Source organism: Eutrigla gurnardus, assembly GCF_963514095.1.
Source record: "Eutrigla gurnardus genome assembly, chromosome: 9".
In the NCBI taxonomy this organism is placed as follows: Eukaryota; Metazoa; Chordata; class Actinopteri; order Perciformes; family Triglidae; genus Eutrigla; species Eutrigla gurnardus.
Window position 1 is genome coordinate 3,119,899 of NC_139923.1, and position 26,992 is coordinate 3,146,890.

The 26,992-nt window shown below is 43.5% G+C and overlaps 2 protein-coding genes across 4 annotated transcripts in view; one reads left to right on the forward strand and one right to left on the reverse strand.

Moving 5' to 3' along the window:
• Positions 1-1,048: 1,048 nt before the first annotated feature.
• On the forward strand, positions 1,049-26,438 carry LOC311018327 (D(4) dopamine receptor-like). 2 transcript variants are annotated; one of them, XM_084017242.1, is made up of 4 exons: positions 1,049-1,849; positions 11,808-11,920; positions 15,200-15,789; positions 26,317-26,438. In XM_084017242.1, the coding sequence occupies exons 1-4, from the start codon at positions 1,586-1,588 to the stop codon at positions 26,346-26,348; spliced, it is 999 nt and encodes a 332-aa protein (XP_083873368.1). In that variant the 5' UTR covers positions 1,049-1,585; the 3' UTR covers positions 26,349-26,438. The 2 variants fall into 2 exon arrangements, with proteins under 2 accessions (XP_083873368.1, XP_083873367.1); XM_084017241.1 differs by lacking the exon at positions 26,317-26,438 and adding an exon at positions 19,238-19,738 and having other exon boundaries at positions 1,052-1,849.
• The window catches only part of deaf1 (DEAF1 transcription factor), a 29,340-nt gene continuing 23,974 nt past the window's right edge, over positions 21,627-26,992 (reverse strand). For both annotated transcript variants that reach the window (XM_084017240.1, XM_084017239.1), the window contains exons 10-13: positions 26,209-26,474; positions 25,898-25,996; positions 24,677-24,766; positions 21,627-22,771 (exon numbers count right to left, since the gene is read on the reverse strand). In XM_084017240.1, coding sequence (XP_083873366.1) covers positions 22,670-22,771; positions 24,677-24,766; positions 25,898-25,996; positions 26,209-26,474 — 557 coding nt within the window. In that variant the 3' untranslated portion in view covers positions 21,627-22,669. The remainder of the gene's footprint in view (positions 22,772-24,676; positions 24,767-25,897; positions 25,997-26,208; positions 26,475-26,992) is intronic.

Consider the following 26,992-nt stretch of genomic DNA (forward strand, 5'->3'; position numbering starts at 1 on the left):
TAAACCCTTGATTAGACCAGTGGAATTCAACACTGCCTGTTAGCTGTGCAGGCCATTGCCCCACCAGCATCATTGCCTCTGACTTTGATTAATTTATTTTATAGCCTGAAAGCTCTCCATATTCTTTCAAATTTCTCATTAATGCTGAAACAGAGGTAGCTGGATCACTAATATATGTCAGTATGTCATCAGCATAAACAGAAATGTTGTGTTCTATTTGACCTTGATCTTTTATGCCTTTAATGCTATCATTCTGTCTGATTAATGCAGCTAGAGGTTCTATATTTATAGCAAAAAGCAAAGGACTGAGGCAGTCACCCTGTCGAACCCCTCTCTCTAGGTAAAAGAAATCTGAGCAGCATCCATTCACTCTAACACGTGATTTCGGGTTTGTATATTCTTATCCAGTCTACAAATGTGGGATGGAACCCCATAACAGCCAGAGTTTTATATAAAAACTGCCAATTCACTGTGTCAAACGCTTTCTGAGCATCAAAACTAATAAGCATAGAATTTTGCATCTTCTTTTATTAAACATATTTTTAAAACTAATAAAATAAAACTTTAAAATAAAAAATAAATGTTTACATTTACCAAGTATTATGATTATACCTGAATATGATAATGATTTTTCCTTTATAATAATCCTGTCATAATCCTTAAATATCCATTAATTTAAAATAAAATCCCTTTAAACGTGAAATAATATCATTTTAGGGGAACAACAGCTGGATGGTGGGTCATAGTGGTTGTAACATATTGTTCACATTGTACTGTGTTATATTATATTGTGTACTATCTATGTACTATTCCAGCCACTCTGTGACACATTCACTGTCCTCTTTTTCACTCAATGTTAAAAAAAGATGCAGATTTTTTTTGCAGACGCCGCTGCTCACACACACACACACACACACACACACACACACACACACACACACACACACACACACAGGCAGGCAGGCAGATAGACAGATGGACACAGACTATCTCCTGCTGCAGCTCAAGGACTGAAGGGCACCGTGAAGCGCAGCTAATAAGCGGCTTTAATCGGCTAATTTGGCCCCGGTGGCCTTTAGGAGCTTGCCGGTAAACACACCGGAGCTGAAAACACACGCAGTCCGACACATTCACCGCGGTTTGACCGCAGAGACGCTCCGGCGGGTCGACACTCTTCAACATAAGCTTCAACAAGAGGACACGGGGATTCCCTTCCCAACTTTCTGGTGATTTGTGGATTTGAACGCGCTGTTGGTCAACTCGGGTTTGTTTCCATCTTCGCGACACAAAATGTTCTTTCTCACGAGAACAAGCAGAACTTTATGAACACTTGTTCATGCCTTAAATGTGTTTTACTTCGTAGACAAAACCGAACTCCACCTGTGCCCACCGTCTTTTATGCGGAGTTGTTTTCTTTTGCGTAAAGTGCGCACCGGAGCGCTCTGGAGCTCCGCCGTGTAGAGTCTCCGTGACACCATGATGAGACCACAGTCCGGGGACCAGAGTCCGACCCGGCCTTCATGAGAGCCCGCTGGCCGCGCTGCTGTGGCTCGAACCGGGACGGAGCGGAGGAGCCGCAGCGGAGATGGCGGCCAACCTGAGCGCTGCGGCGGCGGCGGCTCCAGCGGCGGCGGCGGTCCCGGAGGCGGCCGCGGGGGGCCACAACGTGCCGGCTCTGTTGTTCGGGGTGCTGCTGATCGTGGTGATCATCTGCGGGAACCTGCTGGTGTGTCTGAGCGTGTTCACCGAGAAGGCGCTGAAGACCACCACCAACTACTTCATCGTCAGCCTCGCGGTGGCGGATCTGATGCTCGCGGTGCTCGTGCTGCCGCTCTTCGTCTACTCGGAGGTGAGTTCACCGCGGCACTGTCTGCGGAAACACGGTGGTTGTACATACCTCATCTGTCGTGAGGTATACTTTTAACTTTCAAAAACTCCATTTAAATTAAGGTGGGAACCAGATCTCCCTTCATTTGTGAATTAATTAGTACAATTATTTTAGAAAAGCAACCAAGCCCCTTAAAACATATAGTATAAAAGGGATACTTCACTTTGCACCATCAAGAATTTGAAATATGTGATAAACTCATTCGGCTACTATCATTTACATAAAGGTGTTATTAAAGGATGTAAGGGCTTGTATAGAGGCAAGAACCCAATCCCTTTAAGGCCCTTAAGTATGACATGAAGTGCATTGAACGTGCATGATTTCCCCCATAATTAACATAAATGAGCTGCTGCTGACAAGAACATTAGCCCGATGTTATCTCTTATCTGTGTCTCAGCCAAGTCATTAATGGATCAATTAAACCATATATTAATAGTATTTTAATGGTGTATCTGCCTGGTTTTCGAAAGGGGAAACAACTCAAAATGAACCAAAAAGCACAAAAGTCACCACAAAAGGAGAAAGAAGATATTTTAAGGTTTCAAGTAAAGGATGTCATTTGGTCAGGGGTTAAGTAGAGGGGAAATCCGAGTCAGAGTGCTGACTCATGGATCTCTGGGTCAATCACCAAACTGATCCGGGTCACTTGAGTCACTTGAGTCAGTGTCACCCAGAGTATAGAAATCCTATCCGTAAAACGTGATATATATATATATATATATATATATATATATATATATATATATATATATATATATATATATATATATATATATATATATATCCATCCATCCATCCATCCATCCATCCATCCATTGTCTACCGCTTATCCTGTATTCAGGGTCGCGGGGGGGCTGGAGCCGATCCCAGCTGTCATTGGGCGAAGGCAGGGTACACCCTGGACAGGTTGCCAGTCTATCACAGGACCAACATGTGAAGTAAAGTAAAAAAAATATATTTTCATTTAAATGAAAATATATTTTATTATATTATTGTAAAAGGATGATTTATGCTGATGAAGTCTAATCCACTCCTTAAATATCAATGGTTTAAGTTTCGAGGAAGCAGACTCACTCAATCTGTCAGTTTGGTCTGTTGTTATGGAGGAACTTTCACCGAGTGATCCATGCAGCGAGTCCTCCTCTTTTCTGGTCTGGTTGGTGAATCAGTGAGTGATCCATGCAGCGAGTCCTCCTCTTTTCTGGTCTGGTTGGTGAATCAGTGAGTGATCCATGCAGCGAGTCCTCCTCTCTTCTGGTCTGGTCGGCGGAGTGATACACAGTAACAAAACCTCGGCTGCTTCGAACTACTGAAGTTTAACTCCGTGGAAGTCATTGAATCACCTTCTCTTGTCCGTGTTAACTTCTAGCAGCCACTTGCTTGGGTAAACTGATGGACTGGGTCATGTTAACAGCAGCAAGTAAGCTGGGTGAATGGAGACAGCAGACTCGACTCACCCGGATCAGTTAAAGGATCCGGCTGATACAAGTGGGTGAGGGAATCTTCCATCTCTATTAGCAAGTGGTTGTAAAATTCTTTGCAGGTAAACCATTACCTTTAATTAATGGTTCATGGTCAAGACTCATGGTCATTTTTTAAATAGTTATAAAAAATCCATTCATTTATTGATTAATTAGCCCATTAAAATACATTGATTGCATCGTTATGGTTTTGTGGGTAAATTAATGGTATTTTAAGGTTAAAAAATAAGAGCTTCCGTTTCATATTAAGATTTATCTGCTGCAAAGACATTTTCACCCTTTGACCTCGTGACCAGATCTTTATTGGGGGAAGTTGTAGCAATGCCACAGCATACAAATACTCTGAATTCATAAGTTAACTCAAGTAAAAGATGAACTTCAAGTACCAAAAGTACAGTTTTGCAGAATGTCTCATTCTACATTAATTTGTATTATATAACTGGGTTTGCAGCTGGTAAAGGTGGAGCTCATTTGAATGATTTTATATACAGCTGGGCAGTTTAATCTTAACTGATCATTATTGTGATTATTTATTCATTGATCATATTCCATATTATTCATCTGAATCTGTAAAATAACTTAAAGGTCCATACCAGTGTAACTGTGACTTAGCAGAGATGCTTCCTGTCTTCAACACATCGTGTACATCAGTGTCTGCAGTGTTTTCTTTAGCAGAGCTCAGCGACCCGAAGTATCTCTGGGTTTAGGTAATCCAACCTTGTGAAAATCACTGTGGTGTTATTTTATCTAAACATAATAAAAGCCATTCAAATTCACTCATTGATATCAAATCACATCTGAAGCTAGAAGCAGATTCTGGGTGCACTTGTTATTAAGTCTGGCTGCTCCCAGTTTATGTTAGTGGCCGGGTGGAGCTAGCCGCTAATATCAAGAGGGACTCATTCCAGTGTACGCTGATCTTTTTATTTCCTGCACAAGGAACACGTGTTCCCTCTGCTGCATCCCATTGGCAAAAAGTTCTCTGGCTCTAACTGGACTTTGTTACCAGGGGTCTGTAGGAAGCAGGATTTGTGCTTAGCGAGGTAACTTAAGCGTTTACTCTTGGTTTTCCATCCTACGACGCTGGTTCACTTCTTACCGGGGTAGATCGCCATGGTAACTTACGCTGTGGAGCTAACCTGCTCCGGAGCAGGTTATGTTCCTGATAAGAGATCAACGTGGAGACACACCGCCGACTGACCAATCAGCTCTCTTGGTGCGCAGATAAGAAGAAAAAAAAAGAAGCTCGGTGGATCGTGGATCGGGTCTCTTAGGAGAACTAGAGTGTTCAGAGACCGGCAAAACCCCCCGTTTTTCCATGACCATGTTCTCTATGAGAGAGACAGATTCTCATCAGAGGGCATGATGTATCTGTGTCAGCTCCTCCAGACGTATGTTGCCGGGGCGACACGTCGGAGTTGAGTGCTCACAGTGACAGCTTGCACTGCGTTACTTTTCCACGGGTACTTTTATGTATGCTGTGGGTGATGCAGAGAACCTGACCAAGAACATGCTCTGCAATGCAATTCATCAGGTGACACGCGCTCTGATGGAGGTGCTGGCCACGTTATTATAAGCCTAATACCACTTTGAATGATGTTTTTAAATTTCATTTTTTGCAGGGATTGCAGCTGAAAGAATGAGGCTGATATTGTCATACAAAATGCCATAAGAATACATATCAGCAACACATTCATTTAATGTAGCTATAGTCAGACCTACTCGTGGCCTCATGATGGCCCAGTGACATTATTGATTATTAGGACTATTCATGAGTTTTTGCCAGCTGTCCTTTCTGCTTGTTGCAGATGAAACTGTTGCTTTTTGCCTGTATTACATGTTTAACTTCTTTATATTTCTGTAAGATTATGGTTCGCTCCTCGTACATGAAATACGCCGCTTTGCTGCCCGTAGACTGATCCATGTTTGTGATTGGTCAAATGCTGCAAACCCCGCCTCTTTCATGTGCACGCGCTCATAGCTGGACAGGGAAACCCTGGTTGAGTTGATAACCAGCGTCGTCTGACCGCTTATCTCAGATTGCCTTTGTTAGGGTTACTTAAGCTGGATAACTGGAAGATACCTGGTGTGTTGAACTGGATCCACAATTCAATGTAGAGTAGTAGATACTTGTCAGAGAACAACTTCCCAACACTCCCAGTATGAATATGAGGAGGACGTACTGGTGAAGTTTCAAGTCATTTATTCATGGAGATTGCTGAGTCATATCAGTACGACCCTGCACAGGCCCGAGGTCTAACTTTCAGCCAATCGTTGACCTTCTTTATACTTTGGTTCCGCCCTCTGAGGTTGCCATTCACAACAGAGCCACAGCCGTTGGGCTGAATGTTATTACGCCTGGAAAAACAGAGAGAAGAACTGAATTTTGAATTTGAATTTGAACTTGAACCAGAAGGATTATTTAAAGCTGTATTCTACGATTTGAAAGGTTTGAACCCCCCCCCCCACACACACACACACACACACACACACACACACACACACACACACACACACACACAACCCTCCCTTCTGTGCTCCTCCGAGCTCTATCGTTCTCCCCTCGCAGCCTCCCACCTCCCTCTTATTTTACGAAAATAGTTCACCGAAATGTGCTTCTGAAAACATTTTAGGTGAGAAACAAGCTATGCAGTTACTGAATCTGTCTTTATTTTAGACCGATAACGCTCAGTTTAAAAGATTATCGAGAGCTTGCGGGCGGCGGTCTCTGGAAACTCGCCGCTCCGCGCCGGCATTGCAAGGCTTCTTACATAGACAATGAATGGGAACATTCAGCCATGAAATATTGGTGGTGTCTACACACTGGAGTTATGCCCCCCCCCCCCCTCTGTGAAAGTGGAAATACTTACTTAAGTACAGTACTTAAGGTTGTAATATTGTTACACACTCTCTCTTCCTGATGTCTACACTCTGTGTATTTATAAGATATAGAGTAAGAATATTTCGTATTCATTATTTATTATCAAAGTATTTTCAACAACTGTAACATGATGAGGACACATTTCATGTAATAACAGCTGTGGTTTACCATATTGTCATTCATAATCTGTTTCTATAATAACATATGGAGAGGATGTTTACTTCCATTTATCAGCCTCTCAGCTTCAAATACGGATTTTCTTTTTCAGCATTACCACATCAACTTGAAAATCAAGATTTCGTTTCTTTTTAGACATATAGAATTTGAATTTCATAAGTGTTTTGAAATGCATTTTATCTGAATGTTAAAGGTGTCACATAAGATTATTAAAGACCATGAACACATTTGATCAGTGACATCTGTGAGCTTTCTGATGAAACTAACAACTATGACCTCATGACACATAAAGAAGATGATGAACCAAAAGTAACCGTGTCACTGATCTTTCCGACTTCATGGGGGTCAAAGGTCAACAGCGACGCGAAGAGTTCGTTGAAGCATCATAACTGTTGGGGTTGTAGCAGGAGCAGATTTGGTTATCAACAGTTAACTATCAATATCAATATGATTATCGGTATTAATAATTATATTTAATATATTATCATGATATAATCATGAATAAACGGGGCACCACCCTGGGATCAGGGAAAAGATAACCTAAAACTGACACTGTCACTGTTACAGAAATCAACCCAGCTGCGTGGGTACACGATCAGCATTCGAATACAGCAGCACATGAACAAACGGACTCGGCGATCCGCGATCAGAACTTAAAACACATTAACAAGAATTACAAGCATGTCCTACACTATCGAATCTCTGCTTCTGCCCAGACAAATAGCCTCTTACTTTTGTTGATGTGAGATGCGTCGATGTGAGGGTTTCGTCCCGTGCGGTGATGGCGTTCCTTGACGCCGGCAACGGACGGTAGTTCGTGGGCGCTCGTTCAGCGCCGGATCCAATTGGTTGAAGAAAACCGTTAGTTATTCTTCCTTCTGCAGGGAAATGATGAACAATCGGCGATTTAGTCAGCTGATTTCAGACAAAGACGGGTCAAGTTATCCGTTCTGCTGGCAGCTGGGACGAAGAAAGTTTTTCTTCTTACCGCGGGGAACGGGAGAGTCGCGCTGTCGCGGTGGTCTCCTCGGGATCCAAAATGATAAACAAAAGAAAAATAAAACGAGTAGAGAAAAAGAGGGGAAAACAGTCTGTTGCTCGTCCAGCGAGTTTGGGGGAAAGACTGCGGCCTAGGACAAAGGGAAACGCTGCAGACGTAATCTTCACCTCCTGGCGTAACGCAAGTTACTTTGGAGAGAGAAAGTTTTTCTGGTGGCCGCGGGATTTATAGCTCACGGCTGGTCCGGGGGACCCCCTGGAGTCCCATGCAGTTGCCAGCCAATGGGGCACCAGTTGTGTGACGTCAGATCTCGCGACCAGGTGGAGGTGACACTAAAATGGTGGTTGTAGTTTTTTATCTCCTTTGTCCCATTGTCTGGCCCCATTGTGTAGGCTTTGTAGGCCGCATTGTGTAGTCCTAACGGTTAGGTCCCAACATAACCAATAAATACATGTCAGCCCTGTGATAGACTGGTTACCCTGCCTTTGCCCAATGTCAGCTGGGATCAGGTCCAGTCTCACGGTGACACAATCAGTGGTGATTTGTAATAGATGGGACAGTTTGCATAATGAGCACTTCTTCTTTTGGTGCTAATACTTCTGTACTTTTCCTGAAAGGTCTTCAATACGGAAGTCAGAGTATTTCTATTGCATCCACATGGTTGAATGAAAAACGGCTGAGCCGGCAGTTAGGAGCTTGTGGTGCTTACACACCGCAGGTGGGCATTATCAGCTTTCCCCGGTGTATGAGCCCAGTGCAGAGCGGCAGCCAGGAGCTAGCCAGTGAGGTTCGCTCAGAGGTCCACATAGGGCAGGGAGCGCTGCAGTGTCTTCTTCTGGAGCTTTCAACTGTATCACACAGTCTTCATCGGCAGATGGAAGCAGCAGATGTTGACTTATGTCAGCAGAGAGGACAAGTTGTGTTCAGACTACATTCATCCCTATTCATCAGACACTTGATGCTTGGTCAAAGGGCCCGTCACGTCAAGTTCCTGATGCAGGAGGAACCCCTCTTTGTGTTGGTTTTCAACACGGAGGATTATTGTTATGGTTAGATTTATGGTTAGGGGTGGATTTATGGTTGTGGTTGTGGTTAGATTTATGGTTGTGGTTAGATTTATAGTTATTGTTATGGTTGTGGTTGTGGTTAGATTTAGGGTTATGGTTATGATTGTGGTTGTGGTTAGATTTATGGTTATGGTTGTGGTTAGATTTATGGTTATGGTTATGGTTGTGGTTGTGGTTGTGGTTAGATTTATGGTTAGAGTTATGGTTGTGATTGTGGTTAGATTTATGGTTATGGTTGTGGTTAGATTTATGGTTATGGTTATGGTTATGGTTGTGGTTGTGGTTAGATTTATGGTTAGGGTTATGGTTAAACATGCTGTTTATTTTGTTATTCTAGATTGCATGAATTACTCACCGGGGAAGGTTGAAAAACTCTAAATCAAGCTCCACTCAGGAGTGGCTCAGTTGGTAGAGCAGGTTGGCCAATGTTCGGAGGGTCGGCGGTTCGATCCCCGCCCTTGTCAATGTGTCATGGTCGTTGTGTCCTTGGGCAAGACACTTCACCCAGCTTGCCTCGTGTGAATGTGTATGACTGCTGTATGTTTGAGGTGGGGGTCGGAGGGGCCGTAGGCGCAGAATGGCAGCCACGCTTCTGTCAGTCTGCCCCAGGGCAGCTGTGGCTACTATCGTAGTTTACGATAGTAGCCACTGTGTGTGAATGAATGGAACCCGGAACCCTGTCAGAGCGCTTTGAGTGTCTTGAAAAGCGCCATATAAATCCAATCCATTATTATATTATTATTATATATATATATATATATATACTGTATATATATATGCAAGCCGTGGTGTACTGCTAGGTATACCAATGGCTTACTGGCTGGTAGGTGGGTATACTGTAAAAGAGGTGGGTATACCACGTATACCTGCGTATAGCCTCCACTACACCACTGTATGCAAGTAAATAAATAGATCTGTAACACAAAATGCATCGCCGGAAACCAAAACTTCCAGCGCTAACCCTTTGCATCAAATCTGACGATGAGGGATTTGCATTCACATGTATGGGATGAGCCTCCACGTTGAACATCAACTCCAGGGGAAATGAGCAATCATCAGTATGTGACCACTAGGAATGAGACTGTGTTGGTTTATAACATAACCGAGGAAAACCACTTCACATGAACTGATGAAGACAGTCTTTTATGGTCAAAAGCTCCAGGACAAGCAAATAAGACTCAAACTGATCTTAGATGATGTGTGAACAAGTAATTCTGACCTATTTACATTTTTCCATAAATGTGAATATTGAGTGATGACTTTCATGGTATTTTGTCAAATTTTGAGTGTTGTCATAATAATCCTTTAACCATGCAGAAAGGCCAATATTTTTGTATCCGTATGTTTATTTATGTATATTTGTATCAATTTATTGTTATTTTATATTTGTGCAATTTTTATAGTTTTTATTGTTTTTATTGATTTCTTTTATATTTGTATTCATGTTTTTATTTATTTATATTTTTATGATTTTTTATTCATTCATTTTATTAGGTATACATTTCTGTTCTATTTGTACTATACATTTTTATTGTAATTATTTATAGATTTGAATTTTACTGATTATTTATTTATATTTTATTTACATCTCTATAATGAATTAATAAATTAATTATATATGTATGTGTGTGTTTGTGTGTGTGTGTGTGTGTGTATTTGCATTTATTTATGTATATTATTTATTGTTATTTTGTATGCTGATGATTTGTATTTACTGATTGATATTTAATGTATTTGTTTTATTGTTTTATTGGGTCTTGGTGTTTAAACCAACATGGTTGTGAGTCTGGGTTTGAAATAACGGAACTTGTTTTATTTTAGAGTCTGGTTATAATTCACCTTTAATTGGATGGATACTGAACTATGTGTTGCAGCAATAACGGACTGATGCAGGGAGGAGATCCTCTTTTCATCCATAAGTTCAACTTTAAATGAACCTGAACAGTGAACACTTGTGCTGTTACTGTCAGTGTTTGTCCGTCACAGGACAACAGACAAACGCTTTCCGCCGCGGGTCAAAGGTCAGCCGAGGTCACATTCAAAGGATAACAAAGGATTTTAGGAAAAGAATAAAAACAAGTTCATGTGTTCTCAGTGTCAAGTGTTGCATTCTGTTGTTTCCCAGGTCGGCCCCGGGTTCCTTCTGTGTGGAGTTTGCATGTTCTCCCCGTGTAAGCGTTGGTTCTCTCCGGGTTCTCTGGCTTCCTCCCACAGTCCAAAGACATGCAAGATGGGGATAGGTTCATTGGTGACTCTAAATTGCCCGTAGGTGTGAATGTGAGTGTGAATGGTTGTTTGTCTCTACATGTCAGCCCTGTGATAGACTGGGCTGCCTTCGCCCAAAGACAGCTGGGATCGGCTCCAGCCCCCCCCCCCCCCCCCCCCCCCCCCGCGACCGAATACGCGAATATGCGAATACAGGATAAGCGGTAGACGATGGATGAATGGATGGATAATTCAACTATTTAATATATTTGTGCATTTATTAATTGATTGACATTAATTTAGTTATCATCTAACATTTGTTGGATCATATATATATATATATATAGAGAGAGAGAGAGAGATAAACACTATGTTGCCAAAAGTATTGGCTCACCTGCCTTGACTCACATATGAACTTAAGTGACATCCCATTCTTAATCCATAGGGTTTAATATGACGTCGGTCCACCCTTTGCAGCTAAAACAGCTTCAACTCTTCTGGAAGGCTTTCCACAAGGTTTAGGAGTGTGTTTATGGGACTTTTTGACCATTCTTCCAGAAGTGTATTTGTGAGGTCACACACTGATGATGGCTTGGATGCAGCTGATCGCCATGGAAACCCATTCCATGAAGCTCTCTACACTGTTCTTGAGTTAATCTGAAGGCCACATGAAGTTTGGAGGTCTGTAGTGATTAACTCTTCAGAAAGTTGGTGACTATGTGCCTCAGCATCCACTGACCCCGCTCCATCATTTTACGTGGTCTACCACTTCTTGGCTGAGTTGCTGTCGTTCCCAATCGCTTCCACTTTGTTATAATCCCACTGACAGTTGACTGTGGAATATTTAGGAGGGAGGACATTTCACGACTGGACTTGTTGCACAGGTAGCATCCTATCACAGGACCACGCTGGAATTCACTGAGCTCCTGAGAGCGACCCATTCTTTCTCACATGCTTGCTTTTATACACCTGTGGCCATGGAAGTGATTGGAACACCTGATTTATATTATTTGAATGGGTGAGTGAATACTTTTGGCAATATAGTGTATATGTGTGTGTGTGTGTGTAAACTGAGGAGAAGTGAAGGGACTCAGCGTTTTTCCTTCAGTTCCAGGACGGCGTGTGGACCCTCAGCACCACCCTCTGTGACGGACTGATGACCATGGATGTGATGTTGTGCACCGCCTCCATCTTCAACCTCTGCGCCATCAGCATCGACAGGTCAGTCTCACAGCGGGTGTAGCAACAAGTAAACAGCAGGGCACCTCACCTCGACCTGCTGCCTGTTTTAAACTAGTCAGTACTGTAGTCAATGGTGGAAGTACTACTCGGATCTTTTATTTTACTTGTAATACCACAGTATAAAAATACTGTCACGTAAAAGTTGATGTATTAATATGCTCATCGCATTTAATACATTTAATCAGCTGGGGAATGTGGAGCTTATATTAATTATTTTACATATTTAGTCACTTAATCCATAACAATAGCTAATCATTGCTTGAATTATATTTCCTATTATTAATCTGAATCTGGCAACTTGTAAAAAACAACAACATATATGTTGTGGATTAAAAAGGACAATATTTACTTCCAAAATTTGATGGAGTATAGAAGGTTAAAGTAGCTTAAAATGGAACTACTCATAATTTGAGTACCTCAAAAGTGTATTTAAAGGAAGTACGATTAAGTAAAATGAAGTATTTAAGTCAAATAAGCCATGTCAATAAAAACAGATTTAAATTAAATACCACATAAATACCAAATATGCATGTGCATGTGTGCATGTGTGTGTGTGTGTGTGTGTGTAATTCTTTGTTTGTTTTTTGGGGGTGATCAGGAGACCAGAGACCAGATTTGAACTTCCCTTGATAATTATTAATCCTTGTGATGTTTGTAACCCTGGTTTCTGGATGGGTAGCGTTCCAGGACCGTGGGTGTTGCGGGTTACAAGGGGGTAAATACTTCTCCAATGAAAAGGCACCGTTACGGCAGGACAGGAAGACTTTATTTGTTAACTCACTTACAGGTCAGATTCAACGACGAGAGCAAAGCACACGAGGGCAGAGCTAGCACACCTTCTCGAGCCCCGTATATCTGGTCCCCACCAAAATAAGAGCACGCGGAACCAACATCATAACTGCACATTAATAATAAAATAATGCAAGGGGTAACAACATAAAATGAAATAATTAAAATAATAAACACAAAATAATCTACACGGTTACAACAGATTTAAAGACCCCCACCGTCATTAGGATTCATCATCTGCAGACTGAATGGTTGTATGACCGACCGACTTCCTGAAAACAGATGACCTTAGCAGTTAAAGTCCGACAGGTGTAGTTATTGTTGGGGTTCAAGGTCGCGACCCCCCTCCAGAACACCTCAAACCAGCTAATCCGCACCACAAACAAAACCCCAAACTCCTGCTGGAATATCAAAGGGAACTATGCGCAGTTGAAGTGGAGGAGGAAGAGGTCAAAGTTCAGTCGTAACTCTCACACTGTGTCATAACTGGAGCTTTTAATCAGCCTTGGGGTCAGGGTCAAGCAGCCGATCGATCAAAGCAGAGCCCCGACGGCACCTCTGTCATCTGAAGGTCGTCGGGGTCAGACAGACACGCCACGGTTCACTCTCATGTAGAAATATGACCATGACCTTTTTGTCCGTTTCCTGTAAAAGCTGGAAAAGAAGAGGAATGGGAGGAAACGTCTGCAGTGATGAACTGCCCGCTTCACTCCGCGTTCGTTAGTTTGACACAATGAGATTAACCCAACTCTCGGCTGATGTTGACTGATGACATCTGAGCTGAAAACCTGAGCTGTTCCTCAAATCTGATGTCCCGAGTCCAGATAAATAGATTACATCAGACTGATAGAGGCAGTGAGGCTAACGTGGACTGATGGTGATGAGCTGAAGCTTTTTGAAGCAGCCGGCAGCGGTTAGAGGTTTAAGAGTCTAAATAATTCAACAGACGGGGCAGGAAACAGGTCCTGCATGTCTGCAGAGTCCACCTGGCCACAGGCTTCTGGTCCCTCCGCAGGGTTGATGGTTTTAACAGAAAACTGACCTGCTGCCCTTCAGGACCGGATTACTGAACACAGTACATCACAGCAGCGTAAGACCACTGAAACCATGACCCAGACCACAGGGTATCAAGACCGAGACATTGAGGGGTTGAGACCAAGTCAAGACCAAGACCATGCAGGGCAAGACCAAGTCAAGACCAGAGTCCCACACTGCACATTTAAATGTGGAACATGCAAATTGATCACATTCCCATAAAACACCCACAGAAAACAAAGGAAGATTCATCTTTTGGTGTGTGTATATATGCACAGTGGAAGAGGAGGATATATACGTGTATATATATATATATATATATATATATAGTATATACACGGTCACCTGTCACAAGCAGCTACTTGGAAAACGACTATGTTAAAAACAGTTTGGAAATGATTTGAACATTTTGAGCACTGACATTTTGGGATTGTTTTTCTTTATTTGTGACCACTTCTCTGTGTGTCTGTTGTACTCCTAAAACACTTTAAAAAACAAATATAGATCTGAATGTGACTTCCTATTGAGAAAAAATAATTAAAAAAACTGGACCTGTCAATCACAAATGCAACTAATAACTTTGTTAAGTGATGCAAGGTCTGATTGATTTGGGAGCGATAACGAGAGAGTGCTCTGAATCTGTCAGGCTTCAGGTTAGAAGGATTTATTTAGACTGAACAAGAACCATCTGCTCCACCTTTTAATTGAGATGGTGAATGGTGGATGTTTTTATTGGCAGGAATTTTTAGCTGTTTACTTCCCTCTTTACTTGCTCTTATCTTTTTTTGTTTCATCAGGCACTTTGAGCTGGATTTTGTGGAAAAAAATTCCCCTATACAAGTATAGATGGGAGAGGGAAGAAAGAAAAAAAATGTCATATTCCAACATGACAAAGCAAATAGTGCTAAATGCAAGAGAGTGTAAATCTAATAATATAATGTTAAACATCATGTGAGGATTACAGCAGGTGGATTGCAGCTACATAAGGAGGCCTAACATCAGGGTGAGATGTCATTAAAGTGATGGTTTGGAGTGAAATGCACCCTAGGTCATTTCCACCAAGACATCCAGCCAAACACCCCCTCAGAAGCATTTTTAGCGATGGTCAGCATTGGTCAAGACAGGGCTATCAGCCGAATGGCTTAGTAATAGCGCGATGGTACATAGTGTATATCTCGTAAATTTCCCCACTAATAATGCATGGAATGTTACCAAACTTCTGCAGTAGTACACATAGGGTCTGTACTCACAAAACGAGGCATTTTAAAGTTTGTAAGTACATCAGGAGTTTATTTAAAAGAACACTTGCCTGATAGCTTCTACTGCTAAAGCTACGCTGTTTGCGTAGACGGCACGTCCGTGTTTACACAGCTTCTTCTTCTTCGTTGTAATCTCAGGTGCAGCACACAGTAAAATCCCTCTCACATGTTCCAGGTTCATCGCCGTGTTGATCCCTCTCAACTACAACCGGAAGCACGTGGACCTGCGGCAGGCGGTGCTGCTCTCAGCCACCTGGGTGGTGGCCCTGGCCGTGGCCTCGCCCATCATGTTCGGCATCAACAACGTGCCGGGCCGCGACCCCACCGAGTGCAAACTAGAGAACGACGACTATGTCCTGTACTCGTCCGTGTGCTCCTTCTTCATCCCGTGTCCCATCATGCTGCTGCTCTACTGCGGAATGTTCCGCGGCCTGCGGCGCTGGGAGGAGGCGCGGAAAGCCAAGCTGAAGAACAGCATCCAGGCCTGCCGCAAGCTGCAGGAGGCTGCCGCCGCGCTGCCGCCGCTGGCCTCGCTGCCACCGCCGCTGCCGCCCATCATAGAGAGGGAGTTGACGGATAATCTCGATGAGCCCTCCACCTTCCAGTCCGCAGACAAGCCCTTCCACTCGGCCGGATACAAAGACGGCCCCGTGCACACCGTCAGCTTCGCCGAGATCAAGTTCAACCCGGACCCTCGCAGGAGGAAGACGGCCAAGATCAACAGCCGGGAGAGGAAGGCCATGAAGGTGCTTCCTGTCGTTGTGGGTGAGTCCACTTCCTGTGTAGCGGTTATAGAGAGGCGAAGTCCCGCCCCCTCTACTGTTGCCCATGGAACGTTATTTCAGAAAAGAAATGTAGTCAGCGGTGAGAGACAAATATTTTTCTTGAATCGTACCATGAATTAAACATTTGATGTTTGTCAATTTAAAAGATCAATTTGCAAGTCAAGAAAGTTGCAGTTAATTGTTAGATTTGTGTATAAGAACGCTCAGTGAATCTCTCATGTCATTCTCCGATACGTCACCAACAGAGCTGTTACCTTGGCTTGCAGGCCTCCTAGCTCACGATGTCTCAACTGATGTGTTTTACGTCCGGCTGCAGGACCGGTTCTATCTATTCCCGGGATCATTTGTGTTTATTCGCCTGGCCTGGGTGTGCGGGAGAGGAGGCTTATCTCTGTGTAGACACCGGCAATGGACCGCTACCATTTCTCTCCATTTCTGGTCCAATGACAACACAAGGAGAATCTCAACGCTGATTGGTCTGGCATCAGAGCACCACGCACTACAGGAATCACCCGCCGTGAATTCACAACAAGTCGCGTCTTTGCATTGACTTCATACAAATGTTTCGCGGGAATCATTTGTGTGGGGTTTGGCGTGAACGCACCTTTGAGTGAGGGAGGAGTTGATCAGGGTGGTGAGGAATGGCAAGATGTCGTGTGAGATGTCTTGGAGAAGAGAGGAGGGAATCGGGTCGAGGGAGCAGGTGGTGGCACGGTTAGATGTAACAAGTGCGTGAACGTCTTCAGAGGTGAGGGGGCTAAAGCTGGTAAGACCATCAGAGTTGAGAGTTAGTGGAGATGTTTTCTGGGATGGTATTGGCGTGAATGAGGAGCTGATGTCATTTACTTTCTTGGTAAAGTAAGTTGCAAAGTCATCGGCAGTGAGGGAGGAAGGAGGGGGAGGGGTAGGAGGGGTGAGGAGGGAGGAGAACATGGAGAAGAGTTTCCTGGGGTTGGAGGCAGAAGAGTTGATCTTTGCCAGGTAGAAGGCAGATTTAACTGCCGAAACAGTTGAGGTGAAGTCAGAGAGGAGGTGGTGGTAGTGAGCAAGGTCCTCGTGCTGGCCCGATTTCTTCCATTTTCTCTCTGACGCTCGCAACAATGATCTGTCGGTTCGCAGAGGTTCAGACAGCCAGGGAGGGGAGGGAGATGATCGCGCAGGTCGTGAGATTGGGGGACAGAGAGTGTCCAAAGAAGAGGAGAGTGAGGACATCAGGATGGAGGAGGCTTCCTTAGTAGGCATTAAGGAGAACTGTTCTGAGGATGGTAGTGAGGAAATAACAGTTGAGGAGAGAGCGGAGGGAGTGAGGGATTTCAGGTTGCGGCGGCTGGTGACAGTTCGAGGCGTAGAGGGGAGGGATGTGGTGGGCTTCATGGGGAGGGAGAAAGTCACAAAGTGGTGGTCGGACACGGTGAGCGGAGTAACAGAGAGTGCCGAGATGCCACAGGATCTTGTGAAGACAAGGTCAAGTTGGTTCCCGGCCCGGTGAGTTGGTGGAGAGGGGGAGAGTGTGAGGTCAAATGCGGAAAAGAAGTCGATGAATTCAGATGAGTGCAGCTTTCCCGGGTGGATGTTGAAGTCACCGAGGACGACGAGTGGTGTGCCATCATCAGGGGAGCAGCTCAGGAGGGCATCCATCTCATCTAAAAAGTCACAGAGAGGACCGGGTGGGCGATAGATCACTATGATAGTGAGTTTGAAAGGAAGGGTGACAGAGACGGCGTGGAATTCAAGTGCAGATCTGGGTAGATGGTCCAGAGGAAGGACCTGGTGGAACCACCTGGGTGAGATGAGGAGGCCAGTTCCTCCTCCTTGCCCTGTTGGTCTTGGGGAGTGTGTTAACGAGTAGGCAGTTGAGAGGGCAGCTGGGTAACGCAGAAACGGTAAATTTCTACGAAGTAATCAAAATCCTCTCCCGATATAAAGCCGCTGGAATCACTTTCATTTCCATATCGGCATATGGGGGGGATTAGGTCAGGAGGTAGAGCGGGTTGATTGGCAACCGCAAGATTGCCGGTTCGATCCCCGGCTCCTCCTAGCTGAGTGCCTGGTGTCCCTGAGCAAGATGCCTCACCCTAATTGCCGTCGGTGTGTGAATGTGTGTATGAATGGGTGAATGTCAGTCATTTCTGTAAAGTGCTTTGGATAAAAGCGCTATATAAATGAGGACCATTTACCATTTATATTGGCACATTTCTCCAGAGTTGGTTCCGATTCTGGAAAAAGGCGGAGACATGTATGTGTGTGTGTGTATCTGTGTGTAAGAGAGCAGGCCATAGAGCTTTAAATGGTCGACAAGACGAGAAACAACCATATAAATGCATTTCCATTTATCATCAATTCAGCAGTTCAGTGACTGTAATGTAACTGTAGCCTGCATGTCAGTAAATAAGAGTGATTTCTAACTGTGCTTGTGAAGTCTGGACTCTGCTGAGCCTCCCACACACACACACAGGTTTGCTCTCATGTGGATTTTAATGGATTACAAAGTTACTGCAGCTACTAAATATTTAGTTATCTACCCATACATTTACATGTATAGTGATATAATGGGAAATGTGGGTACCTGAACGCCTCACCTCCACCTCTGATATCCAGTTGGAGGCTTTCGGGTACCTGAACGCCTCACCTCCACCTCTGATGTCCACTCAGAGGCTTGCGGGTACCTGAACGCCTCACCTCCACCTCTGATGTCCACTCAGAGGCTTGCGGGTACCTGAACGCCTCACCTCCACCTCTGATGTCCACTCAGAGGCTTGCGGGTACCTGAACGCCTCTGACGTCTGCTGAGAGATAGCAGGAAGAAAAGGTCGTCTATTAATAGCACTCGGTGTTGGTTCTAATGCGTAGAAGTGCTTCCCTTTAGCACACCGAAGCTAATCCTGCAGCTCCTTAATCTGAAATCCAATTACGACCTAAAGCTTGGCCAGACACAATTTTCACTGTAGAGGTATTTCTCATGAATCTCTGCTTTGTTAGGTCATCTCACTGTTCAGGTGTCGGCTTTGTTTGAAAATTGTATGACTAATAAAATATTTAGTATAAATCAAACGGATCTTATTTCTGCATGAATCTGATTATATAATGCAAATAAGTGCTCAGCTCTCTCTAGCCATTGACTGTCGTGCATGTTTTTCCTGAAATAAGGTGCCATGGTGGTCCACCAGAAGTGGCAGGACTTGGACTCGGACTCTTCTAGGTGCCAGATTACAAGTATACACTTTTTAGTACACACTTCCTGTCTCCTAAATACGTGTGGCCATGGGGTGTTGGCCCCTCCCCCACCTCGTTTGGAAGTATCTTCGTGTCTCCCTCTTTACAGCTGTATTGCATCATAGAGTGCCTTGTTTGTGAGTTTGTATTAAATCTAGAGTGAAGTTTTTTGTGTGTTTAATACTAGACAATCTCTCCTCCTCCTCCTCCTGCAGGTGCCTTCCTGTTCTGCTGGACTCCCTTCTTTGTCCTCCACACGCTGCGAGCTCGCTGCCAGGACTGCCACGTCCCGCCGGCCCTGATGAGCGTGGTGACGTGGCTCGGCTACGTCAACAGCGCCCTCAACCCCATTATCTACACCGTCTTTAACACGGAGTTCAGGAAGTTCTTCAAAAAGTTCCTGCACCGCTGCTGCTCCATGCACGCCTGATGAAGACGCCACCGCCGCTTCATGGACCATTCCTCAGCTGCAAGCAACGCCACCGCCCGCCGGTCTTAGTGTCAGCTGTCTGTGTACGTTGCCATTGTTTTCTGTCCTCTGTGAGGTTTTTATTTTTCTACATGTGACAGCAGCAACGTTTGTCTGAGCTTCCTGTTTCCTGTGAACAAGCGGAACTCTGAGGAACAAACTGTTTCAGAGGATCAGCAACACGTCGACATCACACCAACCCACAAGGACTGATTTTATAAGTTGAAGTTCATCTTTTCAAAATAAAAGTTTTCACACAAAAATCAGTCTGGTTGTTGGCGGCGGTCTGCAGTTGAGTTCTAATGTTACTCATCACACTGAAGAAACTTGGGTTCATTACAAGCTTATTACTAACAAACATGAGCGCTGTGTTATCTTCTTCTACACGTCATACACCATCTAACCTACAAGTGTGACAGATCAGACTGCTCTCTAGTGGTCAAGTGTATGAATGACTCTTAGATGATGAGATGCTTAGAAACTGGCGTAGACTCACCTTCATGCAGCGTCTACATACCTAAAGATCAGTGGTGGACTAGAACCAAGTACAAATTCAAGGTATTTGAGCTTTTAAAGAGGCGTAAATATTGTACTTTTTTTTACTTCACTACACTTGTCTGACAGCTTTAGTTACTTCACAGCTGTGAATGTTTGGGATAATTTGAAGGAACGTTCCCCATCGTGTGTTGAGAAAGTTCTCCAAATTATTCAGCTAAATAAATTATTTTCAAAGCCAGAAAGCTGAACACGACACCACAGACCGATGATGATCTTACAGAGTATACATCACTGTTGTGAAACTAGCCAACAGAATATAAAGGAGTTCCAACATGGAACAAACACATTAATGCAGCAGGAATATTAAAACACTGACATTCTGCTGATATTACTGACATACTTTTACCTAACCAAGGTTTGGAATGCAGGGTCACTTGTGGAGTATTTTCACATTGTGGCAGTACTTCTATACATCCTACACACTATGAAACAAACACATAAGCTTATTAATAAACTACGTCAGAGCTTCTCCGCATATTCCAGGACAGAGTCCAGAATCTGGACCTCCACAGAGGTCATCTGAAGGTCATTCAAGTTAGACAACCAACATATGTGAAGGTTTAAAAGCTTCTCAGTAGAATTCATCAATCACAACTCTCCAGAGGAACGACTGACAGTAACACACACACACAATCAATGGAAATAGCAATACTGCAGGCTCTGCATTCAAAACTGTACTGAAATAAAATGATTAGCATTAAAATGTAATTAAAAGTGCCAAATATATATATGCATATATATAATATATATATTATATAAATACATATATATATAATATATATATATATGTATACATATATATAATATATATAAATATTATATTTTTATAATATATATATTATATAAATGCATATATATAATATATATTAATGCATATATATAATATATATATTATATATATGCATATATATATGGCAAAGTATTAAAATTACAATTTAAAAATAGAAAATCTTTGAAAAGTACAATGAATATACTATTTCCCGCAGCTTTAGTCCTCCGTTATCGTCTCCACTAGTTTACATGTCCACATGGAGTCCCAACAGTCACACCTAACTACTGTTTTAAGACTGCAGAAGGAGTGACTCCATCGCTCAGAGACTGACTACCAATGGAGGAAAGCCTGTTCACTGTGGGTGAGCAGCAGCAGACAGCTGAGCCCTGCTGGGACAGACACTCCACAACCAAACGTCATCATATGTGAGGAGATTCATCAGTCGCTGTGACAGATCACCTGACTGCTGACTGTCAGAAATATCAAAAAACTCAACCTGAAAGCATTGCATATCAAAAAGAAAGACATCTGTCTGCAGGAGGAATGACCCTGAGTTTGAGTTCAAATCCCACCTGAAATCTGAATTTCATTAATAGAGTGACTTCATAAACATCTGAGGAGATGAATGAAGACAGAAATCTATTCTGAATCATGTTGACAGAAGAAGAGACTGAAGAGTGAAGTCTGATAAGAGTGCAGGGTTGATTTAAAATGTAATGATTAGAAATCAGTGGAAAAGCTGGTTAATAATCTGAAAGGATATTGTAGAAAACCTTGTATTTATTAAATTAATTTAATGGTCATTTTAATTTGACTTTGATGAAGATACATAAATATATTTTGCATTAAACATTAAAGAAATAAAACAAATTTCATAAAAAAAAGTCAAATGAAGTGTCACATAATAATTCTAAAGATCAAACTGAACATAAAATATGCAACGTGAAAATTAAACTGAAAACTGGACTTCTAACATGTCCTTTATGATTCGCCCTGAAATCTGTCCCAAATGAAATCCACTGCAAGGTGACATCTGATCTGGCTGAAAGCACCAATCACAGGAGGCCATCCACTCCTCTGGTGTTTGGCAGCACACGCACGGAAAATTTGATTCCAGGTTAATTTCATGGTTCGACGCCGACTCTGGACTCAGTGTTTAGTTTCTGTTCTTCCAGAGCTTCTCAGTTTGAATCACAGTTAAAAACACAACAACTACAACATAATCTCTTGTACAAAGTATTCAGAAAAATAAACAAACCCTGAAACGTTCACATAATAAAAAGTGGCTCATTTAGCTGGAAAGAAAACAAACAAACAAGTAAAATGTTTTAAACCAGAATTGACTCATAGTGATACAAGATAATAAATACCTGCAACAGTCATCTCTAAGTAGGGACCGGGTTGGGAGGGGTTCATTTAATAGTATTGTTTTATTTAGGTTTTTTAAACTTATGATTCTATTGACCTTTATTTAACCAGGACAGTCTCTGGACGGAGATTTAACGTATTTATCGAGAGTAAAAATGGCAGCAAAATGCTACAATCATTCCCTGAGGGAAGATAAGAAATAAAAAAACATTATGGTTATTAATAAAATAATTAACAAACAAAATAATTGACAAATGAATGGATAGAATAGTTGCAGCCTTAACCATCTTGCCCCCTTTTATGGAACAGCACAATGTTCTGGCTGTGAAACTGTGAATGGGGAAAAACACAAGAAATAATGTTCAGCTCTCAGGATGCGAGACCTTTTCTTCCGTCGGTCTGAGAGGAAACCATCACCGTTAAAGTTCCAGTGTTCAGCTTATTAGCACCATATAAGGACTTCCTGTCTGACGGCCGCCTTCATTTCACCTTGTCCATGTCCATGGCTGTGAGAGGCTCCTCCTCCTGGACGGCCATGCTGCCTGTGGTTTGACAGCAGGTGTGCTGATGTTCCTTCCAGTCCTACAGTGGGGAACAAATAAAAATAAGCTCATTTCTATATCAGTCCAAACGGAGTGACACGTCTGGTCCTCCTTTCTCTGTGATCATTGAGGAGAGCTCCAGGATTGCTGTGAGCTGTAAGGAGTCAGCAAGCATTCAGGCTAGATGCTCTGTGAGGACAGAGATGTTTCAGGAACATGCTTAATGAAAGACGCCGGGCCTCATCCACCAACATCTTCCTTAGTCTCTTCTTAAATTAGTTCTACAGAATGCTCCTAAGGAAAGTCTACATCGTCGCATTCAGAGTGTTCTTAACCCGCAGAAATGTCATGTCATATCATAGTAAGAATCCCACGTCTTCGTAAAATCAAAGTGCGTGCCAGTTCCTAATTAGCACATGTAAATGCCCCCATGCCCATAGATGTAAGCTATAAATGAGCATTCTTCATTTTTCCTTTTTCCAATTCATTGCTTGCGTACTTGAACAGCAAGTCTGTTGTCTGGTCCCAGGAGTAGGTCAGGACTGTTGTCCGGTCCCAGGAGTGGGTCAGGACTGTTGTCCTTCTTAGGAGTGGGTCAGGACTGTTGTCCGGTCCCAGGAGTGGGTCAGGACTGTTGTCCATCCCAGGAGTGGGTCAGGACTGTTGTCCTTCTTAGGAGTGGGTCAGGACTGTTGTCCGTCCCAGGAGTGGGTCAGGACTGTTGTCCGGTCCAAGGAGTGGATCAGGACTGTTGTCCTTCTTAGGAGTGGGTCAGGACTGTTGTCCAGTCCCAGGAGTGGATCAGGACTGTTGTCCATCCCAGGAGTGGGTCAGGACTGTTGTCCTTCTTAGGAGTGGGTCAGGACTGTTGTCCGTCCCAGGAGTGGGTCAGGACTGTTGTCCAGTCCCAGGAGTGGATCAGGACTGTTGTCCATCCCAGGAGTGGGTCAGGACTGTTGTCCTTCTTAGGAGTGGGTCAGGGCTGTTGTCCGGTCCCAAGAGTGGGTCAGGACTGTTCTCCTTCTTAGGACTGTTGTCCAGTCCCAGGAGTGGGTCAGGACTGTTGTCCATCCCAGGAGTGGGTCAGGACTGTTGTCCGGTCGCAGGAGTGGATCAGGACTGTTGTCCTTCTTAGGAGTGGGTCAGGACTGTTGTCCGGTCCCAGGAGTGGATCAGGACTGTTGTCCTTCTTAGGAGTGGGTCAGGACTGTTGTCCGATCCCAGGAATTGATCAGGACTGTTGTCCGTCCCAGGAGTGGGTCAGGACTGTTGTCCGTTCCCAGGAGTGGATCAGGACTGTTGTCCTTCTTAGGAGTGGGTCAGGACTGTTGTCCATCCCAGGAGTGGATCAGGACTGTTGTCCTTCTTAGGAGTGGGTCAGGACTGTTGTCCAGTCCCAGGAGTGGATCAGGACTGTTGTCCGTCCCAGGAGTGGGTCAGGACTGTTGTCCGGTCCCAGGAGTGGGTCAGGACCGTTGTCTGGTCCCAGGAGTGGATCATGACTGTGGTCCGGTCCCAGGAGTGGGTCAGGACCATTGTCTGGTCCCAGGAGTGGGTCAGGACTGCTTTGTAATATTACCACTCCACTGCTAGTCATTACTCCTCACCTCAGTGAGTCCACGCCTTGCCCTAGGTGGTTACAGAAGTGTCACGCCAATACGGTCACCATGGCAACGGTGCACATAAAAATGTCGCTCTGACCATGCTGTTATGTAGATTGGGAATGTCCGTTCTATTCCCATATTTCTATGCAAAATACAGCCTAATAAATCAGATGGTGTTTTCCTTTGTAAGTGTAGAATGACGCTGCTCTTTGTTTCTCACTGTTATCTGGCTTTGTCAGACGTTTGTCTGTAACTCACTGCAGAGATTAAGGAGACTTTCTTTGTGGAAAAGAAGCAGTTGAAATGAAAAGGTGGAGGTGGCTGGCTCAGGTGAGTCTTACCTTCCTCTGACAGAAGGCGGAGCAGTAGTTGACCTTGTGACAGCCCGTACACTCACTCATCGCCACCCGGCCGCAGTTCACACACATCTGCTGCAGGTGAACACACGATGAGCACGTGATGAAGACACAGGAGATATGAACAGCTGACACACTAGGTCTAAATATGTATATATATATATAAATAATGTTAGAATGTTGTTCATCAGGGAGAGTATATATCACTGACTACCAGGGTTGGAATTTCATAATTTTAGGGGCAAGGCCATTTGGCCTTCACTTTCCTTTTTTTTTTGAGTATTGAGTATTTTAGCCATTGAGTAAAATGAGATGGTTTTACCTTTCAGATTAATACCATCCCATCCCAATTCATAACAAAACATTAATTATGTATTAAAATATTTTTAATATAAATACCAAGTTAATGTTACATTGGAATTTTTTTAAATTACATCTTACAAAGTAATTACTACGTGAGAGCAATACATTATATTCTGTATGAAATCTTTATATATATATAAAGATGCACGAGCACATACACGGGTCGGCAATGTGGACATGACGTAGACTTTAATAGGCAGTCTCTCTCATTATCGCTCAGTGTTCAACCCCGCTATCGCGCCATTTTATGACTGAACATACTGTTGATGAGTGTGTAGGACATAGCGGGATTCTGGGTCGGGCTTGGGCTTCAGACTCATGGTGTGAGCGGAACCGGAACAGAACCGGACCGGTACTTTTATAATACAAATGCCGCTGTGTGCTTTCACTGCCCGCTTGCTCAGCTCCACTCGGGTGACTGTAATTAAGCTGACGAACGGTTGATGTTCTTCTTGCATGTGATGTTGATAATTCACCTGCGCGGCTCGCGAAGTTGCGCAGGTTGTATTTTGGAACAATCCAAGCAGAGCAGCGCTCTGATCCACAGACACGGGATCAGAGCTGTGCGCACGAGGGTGGCTGTAATTCCATAAAAGCCCACCATGCGTCACTAGCGCTGTTTACACTGGAACTTTGGACAGGGGCACAAAGGCCACCTTGGCCATAAATTGAAATTTTTTTCACAGGGCATCAAGGCCATCATGAAATTCCCACCCTGGTGAATACAACTTCATTAGCCTGGTTTAGTTTCCTCCTTTTTACCACATGGAAACACTGCAAGTCATGAATTATCCACCAAATGGTCCTGAAAATATTTTACAATAAAAGCTGTGTCTGTCATACATTTATGATGATCTCAGTGATGTCAGCGCTCCTCTTGGCCTCCGAATCGTCTGGCTGCTGAAAGGTGATCTGGTTCTGAAACGATTGAGTGAGACCACACTGAACATACACATACATACACACACACACACACACACACACACACGCACGCACACAGACACAGACCCACAAACACACAGACCCACACACACACACACAGTAATAACGTTTTTTTTTTGTTTTGTTTTTATTTCTGGTTAATGCTACCGATCTAAATCTGAGAACATGTATGTCAGACATGCGTTTGTTGTGTGCGAGATGTGTTTTCTCACCTCCTTCCTGCCTCCCTGAACTTTGACCCCTGCAGTGTTTTTGGCCTGCTCGATCAGAGTCTTGAGCTGCTGGACGTTACTCATCAGCGTGTTGGCCATCTCCTCCAGGTACAACCAGGTGTTCTTCTGACCCTCGGTGAGCGCCGGCCCCGCCTCCAGTCCACTCACCAGCCCGGCCGATGGAGCCACCGCCGCCGCCACACTCACCGCCATCTTGGCCTGAACCGGCTGAGGAGTGATGGCCAGCGCCGGTATCGCTGTCAGGACTGAGACAGAGAATCATTTTTTGTTAGACTGAGGACACGAGAGAGCTTTCACTAAAACACTGTTTCACACCAAGAAACAGTGTGTTGACTTGTTTTATTACAAACAATGATTTAGGGAAGCACCAAATTATTTATTTCATTATCAGTTAAACTGTCCGTGTGTTTTAGTGTTCATTTTGTCTATGAAATGCTGGAAAACTGCAAAAACTGTTGACCAAAAATATTAATTTCATTTACTGCTAAAACAATGATACCAGAGAAGAGTTGGGAGTTTGTAGTGGATAAATCATTTAAAATGATGAATCAATGTTCAATGTGGGTCCTTTCTGATTCAGCGCTTGAAATAAAAGATTATGTTGATATAGATCTTTTCTGTAATTCAAAAATGGATTAACTTTAAGTCGCAAATACAAAAATGGCTGTTAAACTGTGCTGTTACACACGAATAAACAAGATAATGCCTAATACTCAGCTGCCATTACTTCACGTGTGTGTGTGTGTGTGTGTGTGTGTGTGTG

What these genes read in the sequence shown, in the direction of transcription:
- LOC311018327 (XM_084017241.1), top strand. Translation starts at nt 1,586, where the DNA reads ATGGCGGCCAACCTGAGCGCTGCGGCGGCGGCGGCTCCAGCGGCGGCG. An exon ending in CGCTCTTCGTCTACTCGGAG is followed by an intron (nt 1,850 to 11,807) that starts GTGAGTTCACCG and finishes TTTTTCCTTCAG; the next exon opens with TTCCAGGACGGCGTGTGGAC. An exon ending in TGCGCCATCAGCATCGACAG is followed by an intron (nt 11,921 to 15,199) that starts GTCAGTCTCACA and finishes CACATGTTCCAG; the next exon opens with GTTCATCGCCGTGTTGATCC.